The 22,315-nt window shown below is 42.1% G+C and overlaps 2 protein-coding genes across 5 annotated transcripts in view; both read right to left on the bottom strand.

Moving 5' to 3' along the window:
- LOC109895221 (tubby protein-like) overlaps window positions 1-9,030 on the bottom strand; it is a 113,403-nt gene extending 104,373 nt beyond the window's left edge. Inside the window, exon 1 of one of the 3 annotated variants that reach the window (XM_031831141.1) lies at window positions 8,784-9,030. In XM_031831141.1, coding sequence (XP_031687001.1) covers window positions 8,784-8,839 — 56 coding nt within the window. In that variant the 5' untranslated portion in view covers window positions 8,840-9,030. The remainder of the gene's footprint in view (window positions 1-8,783) is intronic. The other 2 variants (XM_031831143.1, XM_031831144.1) reach the window with 2 other exon arrangements.
- A 5,274-nt stretch (window positions 9,031-14,304) lies between these two features.
- The window catches only part of LOC109895332 (ras-related protein R-Ras2), a 38,686-nt gene continuing 30,675 nt past the window's right edge, over window positions 14,305-22,315 (bottom strand). For both annotated transcript variants that reach the window (XM_031831139.1, XM_031831140.1), the window contains exons 2-6: window positions 21,026-21,113; window positions 20,735-20,837; window positions 18,772-18,880; window positions 17,559-17,677; window positions 14,305-16,049 (exon numbers count right to left, since the gene is read on the bottom strand). In XM_031831139.1, the coding sequence (XP_031686999.1) occupies window positions 15,962-16,049; window positions 17,559-17,677; window positions 18,772-18,880; window positions 20,735-20,837; window positions 21,026-21,113 (507 nt within the window). In that variant the 3' untranslated portion in view covers window positions 14,305-15,961. The remainder of the gene's footprint in view (window positions 16,050-17,558; window positions 17,678-18,771; window positions 18,881-20,734; window positions 20,838-21,025; window positions 21,114-22,315) is intronic.

The following is a 22,315-nucleotide window of genomic DNA, read 5'->3' as shown; positions in this document are numbered from 1 at the left end:
GCGCTGACTATTACTTTAAAACATGGTTAGCATTCCACACAGCATACCAGAGGTCAACCTTCTCTGTGCTAAGATCAATTATTCAAAAGAGAGGTTTAGCATACAGTAGACTGAGAGACCAGTCTGTCTCTTAAATCTGGATGCAGGCAAGAATATGTAGTACACTACTTTTGACCAGGAACAATAGGGTGTCATTTAGGTGGAAACCTGAGTGTACATTTCTGTCTAAATACAGGCCAGAATAGAGATTGACTCTCGTCTTTTTTGTTGATAGTGAAACTCCCTTTCAGATACAGAAACATTCCATTTCAAATGACATAAGTAGCCAATTGTATTTTAATTGGAAAATCTAATTATATTTTCTTTACATACTGCGCAATTATGCTTTGAAAAGAAGATTGGCAAACAATTAAATTCTCTCTCCATTGTGACAAAACTCAATATTCTTCAGCAGTGCAGCTTCTGATCATTAAATAGCAGCCTGTCTGGAAGTGGACACGTGGATGTGAACACTGTAATATCATCTCCATATACTGTACACCAGCACAGTCACAGCCAAGGGGTAAGATATAGTACGTATATGGTACATCCACCATAATCCTAACAAGACACACTCAAGTGCTCAAAAAGGTGCAGGTACCCAAATGCTGATGCTCCAGACACTCAACTTGTCTAAAGGCCAGTTTTATTGCTTCTTTAACCATAACAACAGTTTTCAGCTGTGCTAACATAATTGCAAAAGGGTTTTATAATGATCAATTAGCCTTTTAAAATTATAAACCTGGATTAGCTAACACAACGTGCCATTGGAACACAGGAGTGATGGATGGTTGCTGATAACGGGCCTCTGTACGCCTATGTAGATAGTCCATACAAAATCTGCTGTTTCCAGCTACAATAGTCATTTACAACATTAACAATGTCTACACTGTATTTCTGATCAATTTGATGTTATTTTAATCGACAAAAATGTGTTTTTCTTCAAATGTCTTAGTGGCCCCAAACATTTGAACGGTAGTGTACATACACCCTTTCATCACTATGTTCAACCTCCTACCATTCAAGCTATCAGTGAACACTGTGCCATATATTGCAGTCAATACACATCATTCAAACACTGGGATTCAGCTGAAAAGTAATAACCTATAATCATGTGATATACAGTAGCCAGATTCTAGGTAATAGCACCTATTGAACACGGTCTGGGGCACTATAAAGGGAATAGGGTGCCATTATGAACACAACCAGGACATCTCAAGCAAAGGACCAAACAGAACAACGACTTCCTTTCTACCATGCCACCAGATTGATATCTATCTATGTTTTGAGGTTGGGAAAGTGAGGTAGTGTATGAGAGTATGACAAATGACAATACAGTCAGATTGAGGATGGTGGGGAAACATTCAAACCCTTTGGAAAAATCCTTGAAAACTGAGACAAAGCACCTCAGCCCTACAGTCGTGGTCGTAGTCCTGTCACACAGGTAAGATATTAAGGTTTGTCAGACTGCTAAAGAAACTGAGTTAAGCATCACTTAAATCCCACTCCTCTTAGAGGTTGACACAGAAAAACGCATACAGCTACCCAGGAATTATAATATATTTTGATAGCTGCTGGCAAGATGCTGCATTTAAATAAATATTAATATGAATGTACTGCCAACCAGACCAGTCTGGAGCTGTGCTCTACAGCCAGCTGGGTGAATCTATATCTTAGGCAGTAAAATTAGGTTGTGAGGATAGAAACATTACTGTAGTTTTACATGTAAAATATAAATAGGATATTTGAGACCTTAGATAAAACATAGTATAAACTGAAATACAGTGCCGTTTTATAAAAGCCAAAGGCGACATCTGTGAACATGGTTGTCTCCAGCTGCCTATTATTGAAATATTCAAATGTTCATCTAATCTAATATACACAGTGTGCCTCCCTAAACAACATATTGGTAAAAAGCATTTCCAATTCCAGCACCACTATCTGATTGGGGGCTATAATTACTGAAGTGTAGCGCACTCCTCAGAGCAGAGCAGCAGTTCCCAGAACAGTCTCAGTGGTAATGCTTCTTATTCACACTAGCTATTTAGTAGAAAGCCAGGTAAAAGCAGACAGCTGCTCCCCTCATAGTGGTCTCTTGGTCTCATAATTCATTACTTCCGGAACAATAACTTTGCCTGATGACAAGCCCTCTCCCCTTCCAACAGATTCATCAGATGGGATCCAATTAGAGGTAATAGAGGGTAGGAGGATAGGCTTCAATTAACTACTGATAGACAATGGCCCAAACATTATACAGCTTTATGCTCTGAGGAAATCATATCCCAACCTCATGAATTTTGTGTTTACCCAACTAAACTCAGAAAGCATATGGTTACAGGAGCTTAAAACTATACATTCCTGGGGGGCTGTGTTTTTGAAGCCTTGAAGATTGCAACTGGAAATGATTGACCATCAATGCCATGACCCTTGATGTGAAGCCTCAGGGAACTGGATTAAGACCTATTGAGTGCTCTATATACTGCTAGGGCCAGTTATTGGAACAGTTCTCAACATAGGACCTACATTGTTACATTGATATTACAACCATCAGATATTATCCATCAGTGATGTGTTTGCAATCAAAACCCTGGCTAATGGCCCCAGCAGAGCCCTGACCTCACTCACAGACATACACACCAACCTGTGTCTGGCACTGACAGAGCAGAATTCAGTCTGGGCCTTGCAGTAGCAACAGGGGGAGTGTTTTGAAAACAGTCTCTAATATGTGTAACCCCTATAAATCTGCCCACTTGTGTCCAAACCCAGCCCCTTCGTTCTCCCTCTCTCTGTTCAACTCAGGCCCCATCTCTCTGTTCAACTCAGGCCCCCTCTCTCCCTAACCCAGGCCCCCTCGCTCTCCAACCCAGGCCCCCCCTCGCTCTCCAACCCAGGCATCCCCTCGCTCGCCAACCCAGGCCCCCCCTCGCTCGCCAACCCAGGCCCCCGCTCTCTCCAACCCAGGCCCCCTCTGTTCCATTCTGAGTCGATAAGAGGCAGACAGACACTGTTATTTACTTAGATGCATACACCTCTATACACAATGACTACTTTGACCAACATTTGACAAAAAACACATTTAGTGGAAGAACTGTGCAGATACAAAGATTCAGTAAAATCTCTAAAAGTTTATGTCCACTTTAGTTAAATATCTGTATGCAGATAGAATGGTGTCAGCTATGACATCACACATTGACTTTGAAAAAAATATATTTTGGTTATTGAAATACAGTAAGTTGTCACGATTTTCGCCTAAGTCGGCTCCTCTCCTTGTTCGGGCAGCGTTCGGCGGTAGACGTCACCGGTCTTCTAGCCATCGCCGCTCCACTTGTCATTGTTCCATTTGTTTTGTCTTGTTTCCCCGCACACCTGGTTTACATTCCCTAATCACACTACTTATATATTCCCTCAGTTTCCCCCATGTCTTTGTGTGGAACTGTTTTGTTATGTGTTTCATGTTACGCGCCAGGCTGGTTTTTCCACAGGTACCGTGTTGAACCCGAGTTTGTTTAATTGTTTAACTTATGCATGATTGTGACTGTTGTCGCTCTTTGCACTTTTGCCAATTGGCTGGAGATTTTTGACGCAGTTGCTTCTGTCTGTTGTTACTTGCCAATTAAAGTGTGCACCTGATCACAACTCTCCGCTTTCCTGCACCAGACTTCTTACCAGCAGCCTGACATAAGTGAAGCCTGACATAAGTGAAGTGGATTTAAATCTGATATTGGAATTGCGGTAACAGAATTTCATCATGGATCCCCGATCTGTACGACACAGAAATGCATAATTATGGATATTAATGTCATTCACTTCATGATGATCTATCCTAAATAGCTACACAAAATGTATAAATATACAATATTCTCCTTTGCATATTTGGGTATTATTCTACACACTGGCTATTGTTTTAATGAGCTCTGCCCCCAAACAAGACCACATTTATTGGTCTGGACTAAATCTGAACCAATCCTAGATATCTATGTTTCACTAGTTTGACATCAAGTATAGCACAGTAGAGCTCAGAAGAGTACATTAGAGTACAGTACAGCAGAGTAGAGTTCAGTACAGTAGAAGACAAAGTAGATTATAGTTCAGTACAGTAAAGTAGAGTATAGTTCAGTGCAATAGTGTCCTGAACTCTAGTTAATCTACTGTACTCTACACAGTACTATGCTTTTGTTTGCTGTACTGTGCCATCCAAACTTGTGAACCCAACTGTGGTTAATGACTACTATGATTTCCCATCGTAGTCAATTCAATCACAGAAATTCCATTACCCCTTTTTTTTAAATTCCGTTACCGATTTGGTAACGAAATTGAGTTTTAATCACTTAATAATTCATAAACAAAATTGATATCAGTAAAAACACTATCTAATTGATAGGTTTACCTATACTTGTTACTTCTGTGAATTTCAACAGGTTAGGATGTGGGAATCATATAATTTTTCTACTCTATTTAGTCGTACGATTAAAGTAAATAGTGCTTCCTGTCTTTAGATCAGTGTCTACATAGCATATGAACTCGTACCAAAGTTTATATGTTAGTACACACAGTAATATGTATGTGCATGTGTGTGTGTGTGTGTGTGTGTGTGTGCGCATTTAGTGTACTATGCACCGTATGTCATTATTGGCATTACAATATTAACAGCCATGAGCTATGTTGTATGCCTGCCTACCGCCTACAGTGTCTCTGTGTGTGTGTGTGTCATTCCCCTCCACTACACAGATTATAGATGTGAGCTCTCACACGTCGGTACCCCGTGTCATCACCCATTCATCTGTGACGCAGAAGCAGGTGTGCAGAGTGGACCATCCATACTCCAACAGTGCATTAACCCCCAGAGATGTTCTCAGAAATACAATGGCAGCACACACAGAAAATGGCTCACTCTCACCAACACTACTCACTAACTCCAAAAACATCAAATTATTACGTAAAAAGTTTGCCCCTGCAGTAATGCACTTTATTGTAGTCCTGGCTTCATTATTGCATTAAATAATTGATATGTAATAGGTTCCTTCTGTAAAATAAGGAATTGTTAGAGGTCCATAAATAAGCGCTGTAAAACTGCAATGTACCATGTGAGGCAATACCAAATCAGAGACTAATGAGATCTCCTGGCATTTATGTAGATTTTTTCAGCAGACACACAATAATTATGAAAACACAATCTGTGAGAATGTGATCCCCTCCTCTCGTTGAATAGTATCTCCCCTCACCACCTTGGCTCTCCATCGCTCTGTGGTTGCTGTGGTGTTTACTGGCTGCCAGGCCTGTTGAACTAACACATTGTGAGTGCACTGCTCCTACCTTCGCAGGCACAGCCATGAATTACGATGCCTGAACAAACACACACCTGGTCCATGAGCAGAGCATATTCAAACCATAGCAGCACCGTTGAGTCTACATGCGGCCCAGAAACATTTTCTAATGAACCTGAGGCCAGTCGGAGGAAACTCATAAATTGGAATGAAAAATGTAAGCATTTTAAATCAGGATCAAATTCTCCTCTAACAGTGAGAGATGCTCGGCATAGAAGCTGGAGCAATCATTACTTACATTTAACATACCATACCCATAGTATCGTAGCCAGAATAAATACATACAAGAGCTGCTGTTTAGTTTGTAAGTGGGTTATTAACTGTGGATATTGATATTTGTTGTTTGTGTCAGCTACCTTTTTATGACTGTATTGCAAGTGTCAAACCTGTGTGACAGGTGTCTGATGGAGTGCCATTTAATGTGTACTGCATACAGACATCACTAGTGTGTCAAACATGGATCAAGCACCACAGTAATGAACAGCTTCTGGCATCTCTCCACACAACAAACCATTACATCTCTCTCAGTCACATTTTAGGAGCCGAGCAGCCTGCCTCTATTCATTTGCATGTCATATACAGTACCTACTCATTCAAAGGTTTACATTTTTTTGGACTATTTTCACATTGTAGAATAATAGTGAAGACATCAAAACTATGAAATAACACATGGAATCATGTAGCAACCAAAAAAGGGTACAACAAATCAAAATGTATTTTAGATTATTCAAAGTAGCCACCCTTTGTCTTAATGACAGCTATGCACACTCTTGGCATTCGCTCAACCAGCTTCACCTGGAATGATTTTCCAACAGACTTGAAGGAGTTCCCACATATGCTGGGCACTTGTTGGCTGCTTTTCCTTCACTCTGCAGTTCAAATCATCCACAACTATCTCAAATAAGGTTGAGGTCGGGTAATTGTGGAGGCCAGGTCATCTGATGCAGCACTCCATCTCTCTCCTTGGTGCCCTTACAAAGCCTGGAGGTGTGTTTTGGGTCATTGTCCTGTTTAAAAACAAATGATCGTCTCACTAAGTGCATGGCATATCGCTGCAGAATGCTGTGGTAGCCATGCTGGTTAAGTGTGCCTTGAATTCTAAATAAATCACAGACAGTGTCACCAGCAAAGCACCCCCACACCATCACACCTCCTCCATGCTTCACGGTGGGAATCACACATGCAGAGATTATCCATTCACCTACTCTGCGTCTCACAAAGACACCGCATTTGGAACCAAAAATCTCACATTTGGACTCATCAGGCCAAAGGACAGATTTCCACCGGTCTAATGTCCATTGCTCGTGTTTCTTGACCTTTATTGGTGTTCTTTAGTAGTGGTTTCTTAGCAGCAATTCGACCATGAAGGCCTGGTTCACGCAGTCTCCTCTGAACAGTTGAAGTTGAGATGTGTCTGTTGTGCTGCAATTTCTGAGGCTGGTAACTCTAATGAACTTATCCTCTGCAGCAGAGGAAACTCTGGATCTTCCTTTCCTGTGGCGGTCCTCGTGGGAGCCAGTTTCATCATAGCGCTTGATCGCTTTTGCGACTGCACGTGAAGAAACTTTTAAAGTTCTTGATCTTTTCCGTATTGACTGACCTTCATGTCTTAAAGAAAGATGGACTGTTGTTTCTCTTTGGTTATTTGAGCTGTTCTTGCCATAATATGGACTTGGTATTTTACCAAATAGGGCTATCTTCTGTATTCCCCCCTACCTTGTCACAACACAACTGATTGGCTCAAATTCATTAAGAAGGAAGTAAATTCCATAAATGATTTTTTAAATATTCTAAGGCACACCTCATGAAGCTGGTTGAGAGAATGCCAAGAGTGTGCAAAGCTGTGATCAAGGCAAAGGGTGGCTATTTGAATCTCAAATATAAAATATATTTTTATTTGTTTAACACTTTTTAGGTTATTACATGTACATACTACCTCAACTAACCGGTGCCCCCGCACATTGACTCTGTACCGGCACCCCCTGTATATATTGTTATTTTTTACTGTTGCTCGTCAATTACATGCTACTTTTATTTCTTATCCATATTTTTTGAAACATCACTGTTGGTTAGGGGCTCGTATGTAAGCATTTCACTGGAACTATTCGGCGCATGTGAATAATAACATTTGATTTGATTCCACATGTGTCATTTCATAGTTTTGATATCTTCCCTATTATTCTACAATGTAGAAAATAGTACAAATAAAGAATAAACCTGGAATGAGTAGGTGTGTCTAAACTTTTGTCTGGTACTGTATATCATGAACACAAAAACATCAAACATCAAGAATGTGTTACTGCCTAGGAGACGTGCTGAGAGGCTTCAGCTTAATCTCCCTCTCTTCTCCCCACCCCCATTGTTGCACAGAGCTGAAAGAAATTGTATGAAGCTGTAGGAGACCCAGAATCTCTCGCTGCATTCTCTTGGGATGCCCAATCAGCACAGTTACGGTGTCTAGAATACCAATCACAATGTAAGAGCTTAAGAGGGCCGGTCCACAAGCATCCCACTGGGCACAAACGTCAATTCCATGTCTATTCCATGTTGGTTCAACGGCATTTTATTGAAATGAGGTGGAAACAATGTTGATTCAACCAGTGTGTGCTCAGTGGGATGTTGCTTACTGACTGACTGTGTGTGCTCATGTCTGCTGACCAATAAGGAAAGACCTTATAGTCAGAACATAAAGACTAGCAAGCAATGCTCTGTACTGTAGCGGTTTGATGCAGAAATAGAAAAGTAAGTTATTTCCCCACTTACTGTACCAGTGCTGACAAAGCTTACTACAACTCAAATATACTGAAAGCTGTTTCAACTGACTGCGAGTTAAAATAAGAAAAGAAAAAACAGAAAATGTAAGTTACAGGATATACAGCCTCCTAGGATCCGTCACACTGTATTTGTTTCAGGAAATCAACATTGACCAGAAGCAATATGGTTGTAGTATCACAGACAAATCACTGCTTCGACACACACACACACACACACACACACACACACACACACACACACACACACACACACACACACACACACACACACACACACACACACACACACACACACTTATCTAGGTCATATCAATTTGTCATGCCAGTGTCAAAATGCCTCATGATGACTGATTTACAGTGTAGACTGCATGACAGCCTAATACATATTCTATCAATATCAGGATTTATATATATATAAATATAATATATATATAAATATATATATAAATAAATATAAATATATATATATAGACTAGGCTACTGCATTTAACTGGTTTTGTAGGTTGGTTTATCAATCACAAACCAACTTCTGATTAGATATGACAATGGTAGCCTGCTAAACAAAGGCAAAGGAGAGGTTCTGCTGGCAAGTTGGTGATATCAGCTCGCATAACAAGGTAAATGTTGACAAAGGATAGACGCTTACCTGTCATAACTCCATCGACTGTATGACATGTTCCTGTTGCTGCTGACTCCCTCCATGACTTCTACGGTGTGTTGATAAATAGGGTTCAACGTGACACGAAAATAAAACCTGGGTTTAGATGCCACGCCGATATTTCTCACCAGTTCTAGCGTTTCCTCCTCGAACGAATGGGAGTTGAGATGTGGTGCACATCGATTCAGGGACTCTCTTTCTATAGGCTATACCATTTGGAATGTGAAGGGAAAAATACAGTGCGCGCAAGTTGACAAGCTTGTCAATAATTTGACGAATGCATGGGTTACTCCATTAGTTGCGGGCACGCAGGCATGTTCCCGTCTATTTCGATTAAATACATCATCGCGTAATTTTCAGATCACAACGAGCAAAAACATCAAATTTCACTTGTATTTCATTCAAATATGTATAGTCTCCATCCTCTGTAACAGTGTCCCCCAGATTGTAACGCCCGTTGGTCTCATCTGGTGATGATGTTGGAAAGGTGTAGCATTGTGATTTGAATTATTATCTGTATTTGTTGGTCTGCCATTCATTCCATTATTATTGACTTATTAATGGACAGTATTGAACTCTATCTCCTTGGGCATGATTGATAGCCTACACGTGCTTACATATTCACGTTTTCTTCTGGTTGCACTGTAAATGAAAGATCATTTTCAGGCATAAACAAAGTGGTCAGAGCTATCCGTTGACATTTCTTATACCTACGTGTATAACGTGTATACCTACGTATTCTGGGGAGACATATCTTCTGTAAAAATGTCTTTGCTTCAGAAAATCAATGTTGACTGAAAGCAATGCCTTAATAACACAGAGAAATCACTGCTTCTGAACACACACACACACATACTCACACACACATGCGCGTACACACACACACACATTTTTCTAGCAAAATCAAATGTATTTATTAACACTGATTGATAACATAAGCCAGTTACAGAAAGCATGGGTTTAATATTTTTGTGTTGCGTCTGGAGGTGTTTGGCACATAGGCTTATTATTGCCTTTAACACAACGTGTTGACCCTGAATCCCTTAAACTCTCCTTGACAGCTCAGAGGGGGAGAGAGAGAGATGTGATGAATGCCTGACAGCCAATGTCCCTTAGGTTGGCCTTGATGGTCGCTAAGCAAAGGCATTGAAAAAGTGGAGTGACAGTTGCCAATTTGGAGCAGTCATATAGTAGAACATGTCTATAGAACATAAATATATTGAAGAAAAATATAAACGCAACATGCAATAATTTCAAAGATTTTACTGAGTTACAGTTCATATAAGGAAATCAGTCAATTTAAATAAAATAAATTCATTAGGCCTTAATCTATGGATTTCACATGACTGAGCAGCCAATCAGAATGATTTTTTCCCCACAAAAGGGCTTTATTATAGACAAACAAATTAGCTTTATGTGTGTATGGAACATTTCTGGGATTTGTTTTCCAGCTCATCAAACACTTTACCTGTTGCGTTTATATTTTGGTTCAGTGTATATAGCTCACTCCTGCCGAGGCCAAGTCCAACTCATAAGATTTCACAACATTTCTAACAGCACAGCAGGATTGAAAGAGAGTGTGCGGATGAATAAAGGGGTCCCTCATTATCAGGTACATTGAAAGTTCACACAATAAGCTGTGTCAGTGACAAGAATGAGGTAAACACATATAATGGTCATCAGATTTTCTAAAGCAGCTGGTTTGGATGCCTGCCTTCTGGACTGTGACTTTGAGCCAAATGCAAAGCGAGATCTTTCATTGGGACATTGAGAGAGATTGGGATTTGCCTAGGAAGTGTGGATGAGTGGGCACCCTCCCTCCTTTTCTCCTGCCAAACCCCAGTGTCAATGGATAGACGCTATGAGGGGGTGGCGGTGGACCTTGGCAGTCTCAATAGGGGTCCCTCAGAGGCATGTTGAATCAGACCCAGGCTCAATAGTAAAAGGGGTTGACTCCCTGACAACTGGGACAGGCAGCTCAGACAAACCGTGAGAGTTTGGGGATGTGCAGTAGCCCACTGAGTCACGACTTTAAAAAACAGGAGCCAGCTGGGAAATTGTGTCCCAGTGAACGGTTGAGATTATACAATACCATGTAACAATTATACAATGTCTTGTAACCTTTTCAAAGAAATCTCCCACTCCCCCCAGAGAAACTCAGCATGACTGCTGATTGATGATGGTGCTGGCGAACGAGGAACAGAATTCCCTTTGATTTAATTAGGTGATTTGCAGTTGATAGGTGATTTGCCATTGAAATCCTTGTCCTTATTAGTGCCCACATTTTAGGATTTTGAATACAGTAGAGTGAGTCAGCAAAACACAGGTGGAGGGTATGAAAACAAATGGTAACCAAGGGGATGCAGAAATCCATTTAAGAGAGTCTCTCAAACATAAAATGCCTACAACAACATGATATTTGTGTATTTTGGGCTTTCATTACTATTCAATTCTGAGTTTTCAAGACAGGGTTCTAGTTTGAACCATGTTAAAACACAAGGAATATCATCCACCATCATCACTGATATGTCCAATCAACAGTTTTACGACTTTAAGAGGCACTGCACTACCCAACATATATCCTGTCTCGGCTCCCTCTAGTGTAGACAGTGAGAGAGAACAAATTAAGGAACAGGAGAGAGAGGAGAGAGAGATGACACGTAATAAGGTAATAGTGGTAAGTTCACCTCTCTCTAAAAAAGCTCTGAAGAAACCACAAAGCTCATATATATGAGATGACTACCACCAAACTTAAACTCTCAGTGAAAGGATGGTAATATCCTGGTATTTTAACAGAGCTGGAATAATGCCCTCCCTACACGTACTATTTTCTCTGTATCCCATTCCCTTAATCTGAAAGGAGAAACTGTAGTATAGTTATACTCCGACCCTCTCACCTTTCATTTGTAGTGGAGACGATAATCACTGCAACAGATAGTAGATGGACACCACTGAGCACACACACAACTGTCGGTGTCACACCTTCTAATGAGCCACATGAATGTGTGTGCATAAGCACATTGCTTGCAGTTGTGTGGCCATGTGGGAGAGATGCAGTATAGGCCACTGTGTGTTCATCTCTACAAAGGAACCCCTGAGGGAAAAACAGACTGGAATGTTCCGTGATTCTTCGGTGAGAAGACCTGGAGTTATTCACCCAGAATTGCTGCATTGTCAGAGATCTCTACTCCTCTCCCTACTTCAGTATTACACCCTCAGAGCCCTGCACATCCTCTTCTCTGAGTACAGTACCTGTGTGCGTCTGACTGGAGTATAAATGTGGTTGACAGAGAAGCCAGTTGGATGTAGTATACTGTACATTAGTATGCATCAGGAGGATCCATCTCTCTGTGCAGCCATAGCTGCTCTGTATCAAAGCAACAAGGATACTGTTGGGCTGACAGTAAGGCACAGACAATTAAGGACATCCTATGGTCTCCCTCCCTACCTTGTGTATTTTGATCAAAGACCTGCATTTGAGCAGAGGTCTACAGCCAACTGAGACATATCTCCAGACACAGCCTTGCATGCATTATTTATCTGAGAATTAAGGGGGAAATGTCTCCTGAGCCCAACTGCTGCCATGGCGCCTGGTCAAAGCCTTGCTTTCATTTCTGCCAGCAGATAGAAATGAATGAGATCCAGTTTATGAAAATAATGTCCTCTGCATGACTTTTTAGGACCATTACAGATCAAACCTAACTCCACAAATATAACCAGAGCTTATATCTGGGAAATGATTTGACAGCTGTGGGGTACAGAGGCCCAGCAGTGACAAATGTGTGCCCCCTGTGTCTCTTTCTAGGTACAGAGGCCTGGCCTGCAGTGACAAAACTGTCTCTGACTTGTGTAGTGACAGTAGATTGTTACAGCTGTTATGAGTCCAAGCATAATGTGATTGGATTCCCATAGCCATCTGTTCCCCAGTCAATACAATTCTTTAGATAATGTAGAACCAGTCAAAGGACAACAGCTCATCTTGGTTTCCAGTAGCCTACACAGTAGATGTTCAGAGGCTATGCATTCAGACTCATGCACCACATCACGTAAGGATTTCTCCAGTATACAGCCGTAGCAGTCAATGATACATTGTATGGTTATTTGGAGACCAAGCCAGGTAGAATGGTAATAGCATTTAAATGACTGTGCTTGACTTGAGTGCACTACACACTGTATTGTTTCCAGCCCAGCAACACCACACAGATCCTCAGAGTCAAGGCCACACACAGCCAAAAGGAGGAATTATCTTCAAGGGTTCTTTTCAAACCAAATTTCACAGTGATCCTCTGTTGATTTGTGAGACATTTGTGCAGGGTGCTATGGCAACCATGTCCCTGTCCTGCTCCCTCCCCTCCAGAGTTGTATTCTACATTCTGGAGACGGCCAATCAGATGTGAAGAACTGAAGTGCTGCCTGGCGTCTGACCCCATATTTCTGCTGTGATGATGGAGATGACAGGAATAACATGACCATCAGCCAGAGAGAGGTGAGGCACACGGGTACACTTACCCTCCATACAAGAACACATTTGTTCCTGTAAGGCAGATCTATCCAGCTGGAAGACAATAAGCTATAGTAGAATGAGTTACATCACCAATAAGACAGCCGTTTTCACGCAGACAGTTCAGAGGTGGTGTTAATGTTGGAATGTTATTAGTGAAGACAGTGGTCCATCCTCATTATGACAACAGGTGTTCAGTGGGTATAAAATGATGGAATCTTCTCATCTTATTCCTCTTTGATTGGATACATCCATTTTCTCAAAGCAAAAATCTCAAAGCAATATCTGCCAACACAACTGTTATTGTTCCACCTCGCTTCACAATACAAGGTCAACAAAATATGAAGTTCACCAAATGCAGGACTTCTCAAAAAAACTAAAACAAAAGGAATATTCGCTATTATAGTTGGCTGAATGACAGATTTTATTATAGCACCAGAAGCTATACATGGGGCAAGGGGCATGGACTTGAAAAGAAAAAAATATATGAATTGAATGTGCTGTACATAAAGTCTGCCAAAAGACAGGAGGTGGTACTTACAGACTCCACCATTGAGCAGAACACATGAATCTATGACCCAAACATTGACCTAGAGAACAGTGAAGAGAAGAGTGAACGGCCTACCCACAATCCACCCCGCTAGTAGGTCAGGTGGGCTGAGTGGAGACGCTCAACCAACACATTGGTTGACATTTGCAGAATGGGCATTGGGCAAGGTAGTGGGGAATGGTCAAGGAAAATGTGTCACCATCACCAAGAACTCTTGGAAGATTAGGCCAAACGAGGACCAATCAAATCAAATCAAAACCGTGAGAGGAGGAAAGGTTCTGGACCACAGGTTGGTCAAGAACCAATGTAAGCCTACAGTCTTCTTCAGTTCAAAACCAGCTAAGGGAATTATACGTTCCTCTTTACATATACACACAGCTGTGCTGTGAGAGCATATTCACTTAGACATATACAAATACTTGTCAACTAGTTTGATAAGAAAATAATGTATAAAAGTATCAAGTAAAAACATTTAATCAAGTCCATCAAATAATCACTTTCATGTTTCTGTTTGTCTTATATTACATGATGATATAACAACACTACAATAGTTCATTGGTTTCTATTAAGCAGAAATACAGATCATATTGAAAAGGATGACAAGACAACAGAATGTGTGAATTGTCTTGATGTTAACTTTAAAGGTGAGAGGTCAGGTGATATAACCTCCATGTGACTATGGGAGTCATGGCAACAGCTCCAAACTGGCCCAGAGTCACACCAATAACCTTGGAGGACATGAACACATCTCCAAGAATAATTGAAGGCAGTGTGTAACAAACAACCATGTCATTGAAATGAAGTTACAGTTTGTTTATGAGTGAGCTTCAACAGCTCAATACCTCTGTCTACTTTAAGTAATAACTACGTTCCAAAAGAGAGCCAAATAGATGGTACAAAAATCAATGTTCCAACTGAGAGGGATTGATTTGAAAAGATATGTCAGAGAGGAACATTTCTGAAACTGGTCTGCTATTAACATCATCATTATCAGTGAGGTACATAAATACTACCCATGGTCTCTTCTGTACTGCTTGGCAAAGATACAAAATATAAAGAGTTTAAAATGTTTAATTCTGATTAGGCCAACCTGACTCTGAGCTAGTCAACAACAACAGGTAAGAGTCAGAGAAGAGTTGTACAACTAAATAAATAAAACAGGTTTGATATCATATTATTAGAAGCCTAAAGTCTATGAATCTTACAATACAAAATACAGTAAACATTCCATATTTGGCCAGTGAGATGAGTGCAGAATCCATAGACATAGAAATGGATCCGCTGACGATGCTGGAAAGTTAAGTTGTCATAATAACTTTAGGGCTATCTAGGTTTATACTGTACAGTGTACATACTTGTATACATGTTATGTTCATAGAAGTCAAACCAAACTCATCAACCTTACACGCTGTACTGTGGCGATTTAATAAGTCATTACAAATGCGCTTTCAAAATCACATCAAATGTCACTTATGTACAGTAGCGGATGAGCACATGGATGTAAAAACGGATATGGCATGACATCACAGAGCTTCATAAGATCACCTCTCTATTCTGATGACAAACTGGTAACTAGTAAACCTCTCATTGACATCACAGAGCTTCATAAGATCACCTCTCTATTCTGATGACAAACTGGTAACTAGTAAACCTCTCATTGACATACACAGAGCTTCATAAGATCACCTCTCTATTCTGATGACAAACTGGTAACTAGTAAACCTCTCATTGACATTCTGCATATATATATTTCTCATTCAATCTCGGCAAAAAGTACAAATGTCACTACAAGGCAAGAAAAAGTCCTTCAGAATATAAAAAATGATATTGTTTAGCTGATTTAAGAGGCAATGTTTAGTGTTAGGACTTTCTCATATGAATTGGATTATTGTTGAAGGTCAAGTGGTGTTTTTAAACATTTGGCGTTGTCAGTTTCTTCTAGAAGTGAAGTCCGGGGGCAGGGGGGGCAGTAGTTCCTGGTAACTACCACAGGAACTTCTGTTGAAGTCATGCACGTGGAGAAGGCAGCGCTCAGTCATCCATACAAGATGTCATGTCAGGCAGGAGGCGGGGACTTGTGACAGTAGCTGGGTGAGTGACAGTGATAAGGCCCACTCAGACGATCACACAATGGCAGCCACTCTTGTCCTTTTCTTTCCGCGTGGGTTCTGGCGAGGGCGGGCATTCCTGTTCCTGGAATTTCCTGTGAGGAGAAAGTGCATTATTACATTATGAGTAAGCAGAGATAGAAAGATTCTAACAAAATAATCTGACTCATTCAAGCAACAATTGTTTTGTTCTGGCTTTGAGTGTAGATGAGATCACATCCTGTCATTGACATTAGGGCATTCTCACATATGAAATTCGGTACTCTGGTTCAGTTTTCTGGATCGTTTGTGAGAATTCTACAGAATACGTTTTGATTTCACAAAACCTGTAAATAAAAGTTTCAGGGTGCAATTAGCAAGACGCACATTCTACATCAGTGTTTTCCAACCCTGGTCCTCCAGTACCCCCAACAGTACACATGTTTATTGTAACCCTGGACAAGTACACCTGATTCAACTTGTTAACTAATCATCAAGCCCTCAATGAGTTGAATGAGGTGTGGTTGTCCAGGTCTACAATAAAACTGTGTAATGTTGGGGGTACTGGAGGACCAGGGTTGGGAAACACTGTTCTACATGATGTTAGCAAGTTAGCTTGTTTAAAACAGGCAAAAAGTTCCACCTGTCTCGCACTGCAACCTGGTACTCTAGTCCTGGGTCTTGAACCCGCTACTCACGCAGGACCAGGATTTGTTGCAGCTAGGGTTTGTTTCCGTTTCAAACATGCTTTATAGCTCAGATCAGGGTACCAAACTTTCCAGGGTCCAGATCATAAGGGGATATGTGAAAGTGCCCTTAGTGACATTCCATGTGGAAGTATTGCATAAAGTACTTTCAAATGTACTTGAGAAAGACAGACTAGCGCCAGTGAAGGAACAAAAGCTGAAACTATTTATTTCCCTCAACCCATTGCCACTGTATTCAGGGAGGTATAGTGGGGTTGTGGTGCCACCTACAGTCAGTAATGAATCCACCCACCTGATTACTCTAACTAACTCTACAGTCAGTAATGAATCCACCCACCTGATTACTCTAACCAACTCTAAAGTCAGTAATGAATCCACCCACCTGATTACTCTAACCAACTCTAAAGTCAGTAATGAATCCACCCACCTGATTACTCTAACTCTAAAGTCAGTAATGAATCCACCCACCTGATTACTCTAACTAACTCTACAGTCAGTAATGAATCTACCCACCTGATTACTCTAACTAACTCTACAGTCAGTAATGAATCCACCCACATGATTAGTCTAATAAACTCTACAGTCAGTAATGAATCCACCCACCTGATTAGTCTAATAAACTCTACAGTCAGTAATGAATCCACCCACCTGATTAGTCTAATAAACTCTACAGTCAGTAATGAATCCACCCACCTGATTACTCTAACTAACTAACTCTACAGTCAGTAATGAATCCACCCACCTGATTACTCTAACTAACTCTACAGTCAGTAATGAATCCACCCACCTGATTACTCTAACTAACTCTACAGTTATTAATGAATCCACCCACCTGATTACTCTAACTAACTCTACAGTTATTAATGAATCCACCCACATGATTACTCTAACTATAAAGTCGGTAATGAATCCACCCACCTGATTACTCTAACCAGCTCGTGGAAAGCCTGGTCTACATTCATACGGATTTTGGCTGAGGCCTCCATATACGTCACCTTGAGCTGTCTGGCCAGCTGCTGGCCCTCCTCCTGGGTCACCTGAAGGGACGAAACAGGTACAGGGATAAATCGTAGATAAATAGCATGTACTCCTTGGCATCACCCTGTGCCCCAGCTGGGTGAAGACTTCACTTTAGGACCAATAGAACGGTTTCAAATTATCAAACAAGAATCAGGAAACTAGTGACATCTGCTGGTGAGGTTGAGAAACACATGGGTCAGAGGGTTCACATCCAAGAGTGGGTCACTAAGAAATATGTAAACAATACAGCAAATGTATCACATTACAGTTTACATTCAAATAGCACCTGATTTCTATGTGCTTAGCTAGAATATTGTTGCTTCTGGTCCGTCCTAAACTATTATGACAAGATTAGAGACCAGGGCCCGTATCCACAAAGCGTCTCTGTGTAGGAGTGCTGATCTAGGATCAGTTTAGCCTTTTAGTTCATAATAAATAAGATTGTATGGACAGATCCTGGATTAGCACTCCTACTCAGAGATACTTTGTGGATACGGGCCCAGACCTCATTGCAAAATCATTTATTCTACTGTCCTAAAACAGCTGAACCCATTGAGTTGCCAGTAATGGGTAGAACTGAATCATACTCCTTAACCAATATGTTAAAGACCACATTTAGACTAATTCATTTGGATGAATCATATTGAGTTATCAATTTTAACAGAGGCCCCACATTATATTAAGTCAATAAAAATAATTATGACAGTAATTGATGTGATAAATGCATTTATATTTGATCAGAAGAGAGAATGTGTTTTATTCCAGCAGGTGACAGTGTGGAGTCATGTGGGAAAGTGAACTGCAGCTGAAAGCCAATGAAGGCCACGGAATGAGCCCTCTCCTTTTCATACCCTCCCTCCTTCCTCTTTTCCTCTGTCCCACAATGTTTTTGTTGGTCACCTTCTCTTTCTCTCTTTTTCCTCACTCCCTCTTTGTCTACCCAAATAGCTCCAGCCACCACCACCACTATCCATTTTCACATTTCAAAATGTAAATTAGAAATGACACATTTTTAAAGCTTGTTGCTTTATATTTACTTTCCTCACATCACCCTAACATGTATGTGTATTTGAGCTGAGGCCTCTGGGCCATTAGGATGACTGCTACTCACCTGTCTCTGGAGCTCCAGATCGGCTTTATTGCCTACAAGGATCATGGGAAATTCATCCCGGTCTTTGACTCTGAGGATCTGTCTTTGGAATTTGTAGATTTCTTCAAAGCTGTGAAACATAAAGCACGCAGAATCACTCGATGCCCCCAGTAAACTCTACACATTACCCAGCCAGAAGGGAGCTTGATTACAACACCAAACTGTGACATAGAGCTCAGACATAAAGATAAAGCTGAGATAAAGCTGGTGCCTCTGTGGACCTCCCAGGAATGTTGTCTCACAGCCACAAAAAAATGAACCCCCCTCCCCTCCCCCACTGCACCCAGGCAGACGGGATTGATGTCTCTGTGAATCAGACAGGGTGGGTGAAGGGTGAAGGGAGATACTCCAGAGCAAAGACAGAGAAGTCAATGAACTCCTGTGGTACTGCATGCCTCAATGTTCCAGAAATGTTTGCATGAGCATTGCAGTAAAGCCTTGGTGAACTTGTGAGCAGCCTCAGCACAGGCTTGCCTGCCTTCCATTGACCAGGGAGGGGTAGCACTAAGCAGGTCTGTCCCTTTAACCAGAGCTTTGCTCCCCGTTGACTTGAAAGGCTTTTAGTGTAATACAAATATCATGCTAACTGTTTGAACCAAATGGCATACATAGAAATATCCCCCAGAGAGAAAGGGAAACACAATGTAACCACAAACCCAGGAGTGTGTTCTAGTGAATGGCCCCCGGCGGGCAGCTTGGCGAGCACATAGTGAATCTGGAGAGCCTTGATTAACGTCAATGGAGGAAGGAAAGACTGTTTACAGCAGGGAGAGAGGGGACTCTGAGGGGTGGGTTGAGACACACCACCATCACATTGCTGCACAGGGACCAGAGGGGTGACAAGGGCCCAAAGACTGTTTACAGCAGGGAGAGAGGGGACTCTGAGGGGTGGGTTGAGACACACCACCATCACATTGCTGTACAGGGACCAGAGGGGTGACAAGGGCCCAACGACTGTTTACAGCAGGGAGAGAGGGGACTCTGAGGGGTGGGTTGAGACACACCACCATCACATTGCTGTACAGGGACCAGAGGGGTGACACGGGCCCAAGACTGCCGACCACAGCACTACAGGACAGCACATATAGAGGGGATGCATTCATTCTCATGCAGGTGATTTAATGCAGGGTTTTTACACAGAAAACCAAAGCCTGTAAAGAGGTGGATGTTGAAAGAGAGGTATATGAGTAGAGGAGAACAAAAGAGAATGACGACACAGGTTGGCAAGAACGGAAGTGTGGGAGACCAAGAGAGAGTGAGTGAGAGAGATGTATGTGTTTAGCATGAGAGGGAGAGCGAGAGAGAGGAGCAGGCAGACAGAGGGAGAAAGAGAGCGATAGAGAGAAATGTAGACCAAGATAGGTGCAGATAGAGACGTGCAGACAGAGAGAGAGGAAAGGGAAAACAGAGATAGGTGCAGACAGAGAGAGGGACAGTCAGGCAGACACAGAGAGAGGGACAGTCAGGCAGACAGAGAGAGAGAGGGACACTCAGGCAGACACAGAGAGAGGGACAGTCAGGCAGACACAGAGAGAGGGACAGTCAGGAAGACACAGAGAGAGGGACAGTCAGGCAGACACAGAGAGAGGGACAGTCAGGCAGACACAGAGAGAGGGACAGTTAGGCAGACACAGAGAGAGGGACAGTCAGGCAGACACAGAGAGAGGGACAGTCAGGCAGACACAGAGAGAGGGACAGTCAGGCAGACACAGAGAGAGGGACAGTCAGGCAGACAGAGAGAGGGACACTCAGGCAGACACAGAGAGAGGGACAGTCAGGCAGACAGAGAGAGGGACACTCAGGCAGACACAGAGAGAGGGACAGTCAGGCAGACACAGAGAGAGGGACAGTCAGGCAGACAGAGAGAAGCACAGACAGATAGAGAGGCAGCATGGGGGTGACACGTGACTGGGTTGTCACTCACCTTCCTCTGTCAGTGACTGAGAAGACAAGCAGGAAGCCCTCCCCTGTCCTCATGTATTGTTCTCTCATGGCTCCAAACTCTTCCTGTCCGGCCGTGTCCAGGACTAACAAACACAGGGACAGACACGTTAGACACACACACACAGTAGCACTTCTCCCGAAAAAGGTACTGTACAAAACTAAACCCTCCAAGAGAACAGTAATCTCCTGTGAAGGCTGGTATTTCTCAATGAACATTAGTGTTGTGGTCAGATTTCTCCTGTTTGTTTACAGGCTGAGGGTCTATACTTACTGTCAAGCCGGGCCGCCCTCTCGTCAATGACACACTGCTTCGTATACGAGTCTTCAATCGTGGGATCATAGTCAGTGACAAAGTAGGACTGGAGAGAGAAAGAGGGAGAGTGAACATGGTGTACAGTAAGGACTGAGGAGACAGACAGCAGAGAAGGCAGTGAGATAAACAACTGACTTTGGCTCTTCTAGAGAGTAAACACTCCATCCACTTGTGTTGTTCAGTAACTCGTTGACCTCTACACTACTATGAAACATGCAGGAGGTAAACACATAATCCTGACCCGTGTGTTGTGAAAGCCAGGGTAAATACGGACTCACATAACCACTCCACTGTTTCTGAGGGCCACAGGAAAACGAGGTCATCTGGAGTGTTCCAAAACACTGCTAACGTCACTGGCACTTCTGTCGCCACTATTCCAACAATGACACTAATTAGCCATCTTCCAGAGGCTGGTAATGAAGCAGTGACTGGGACTGCCTGTCTGTAGGTAGAGACGGGGCTTGAAGCTGTGCACTTTATTACATTTTCTCTGCATGTTTTGTAGGCCTCTCCTGTGGGACTAGTTAAGTGACAGCTGAGAACAACATACAAAGCATGTCCTATATCAGAGTGGAACACAGTGCACTGGCTCCATGTGGACAGGAGGGGTGGACTCACTGCTGAGAACAACATTATGTCACTACAGGTAAAACTACATTTACATTTGAGTCATTTAGCAGACGCTCTTATCCAGAGAAACTTACAAGAGCAATTAGGGTTAAGTGCCTTGCTCAAGGGCACATTGACAGAGTTTTCACCTAGTAGGCTCAGGGATTCGAACCACCAACCTTTCGGTTACTGGCCTAACACTCTTAACCGCTAGGCTACCATGAATAAAACAGTCTAAGTTTGTTCCAATGCATGAATCATCTTTCCATTTTAAACAAATGATTGTGACAGGGTTGGATCTAATCTGGTAGTGGATTAAATCAGTGTATGTGTATTGATTCATGGCACATGGCCGCCTGTTTGACTGTTAAAATATGCATTGTCTTCTTCAGTTAATCCACCGATGCAGATGGAAATATACTGCCTTCTCTCCCTCAATAAACCCCTCTTTCTCTCCCTGCCTCTTTCTCTCCCTTAATAAACCCCTATTTCTCTCCCTGCCTCTTTCTCTCCCTTAATAAACCCCTCTTTCTCTCCCTGCCTCTTTCTCTCCCTTAATAAACCCTTCTTTCTCTCCCTGCCTCTTTCTCTCCCTTAATAAACCCCTCTTTCTCTCCCTTAATAAACCCCTCTTTCTCT

The sequence above is a fragment of the Oncorhynchus kisutch genome, linkage group LG8, assembly GCF_002021735.2.
Source record: "Oncorhynchus kisutch isolate 150728-3 linkage group LG8, Okis_V2, whole genome shotgun sequence".
Classification (NCBI taxonomy): Eukaryota; Metazoa; Chordata; class Actinopteri; order Salmoniformes; family Salmonidae; genus Oncorhynchus; species Oncorhynchus kisutch.
The sequence above is the reverse complement of the archived record's forward strand: the minus strand, read 5'-3'. Positions and strand labels throughout refer to the sequence as shown.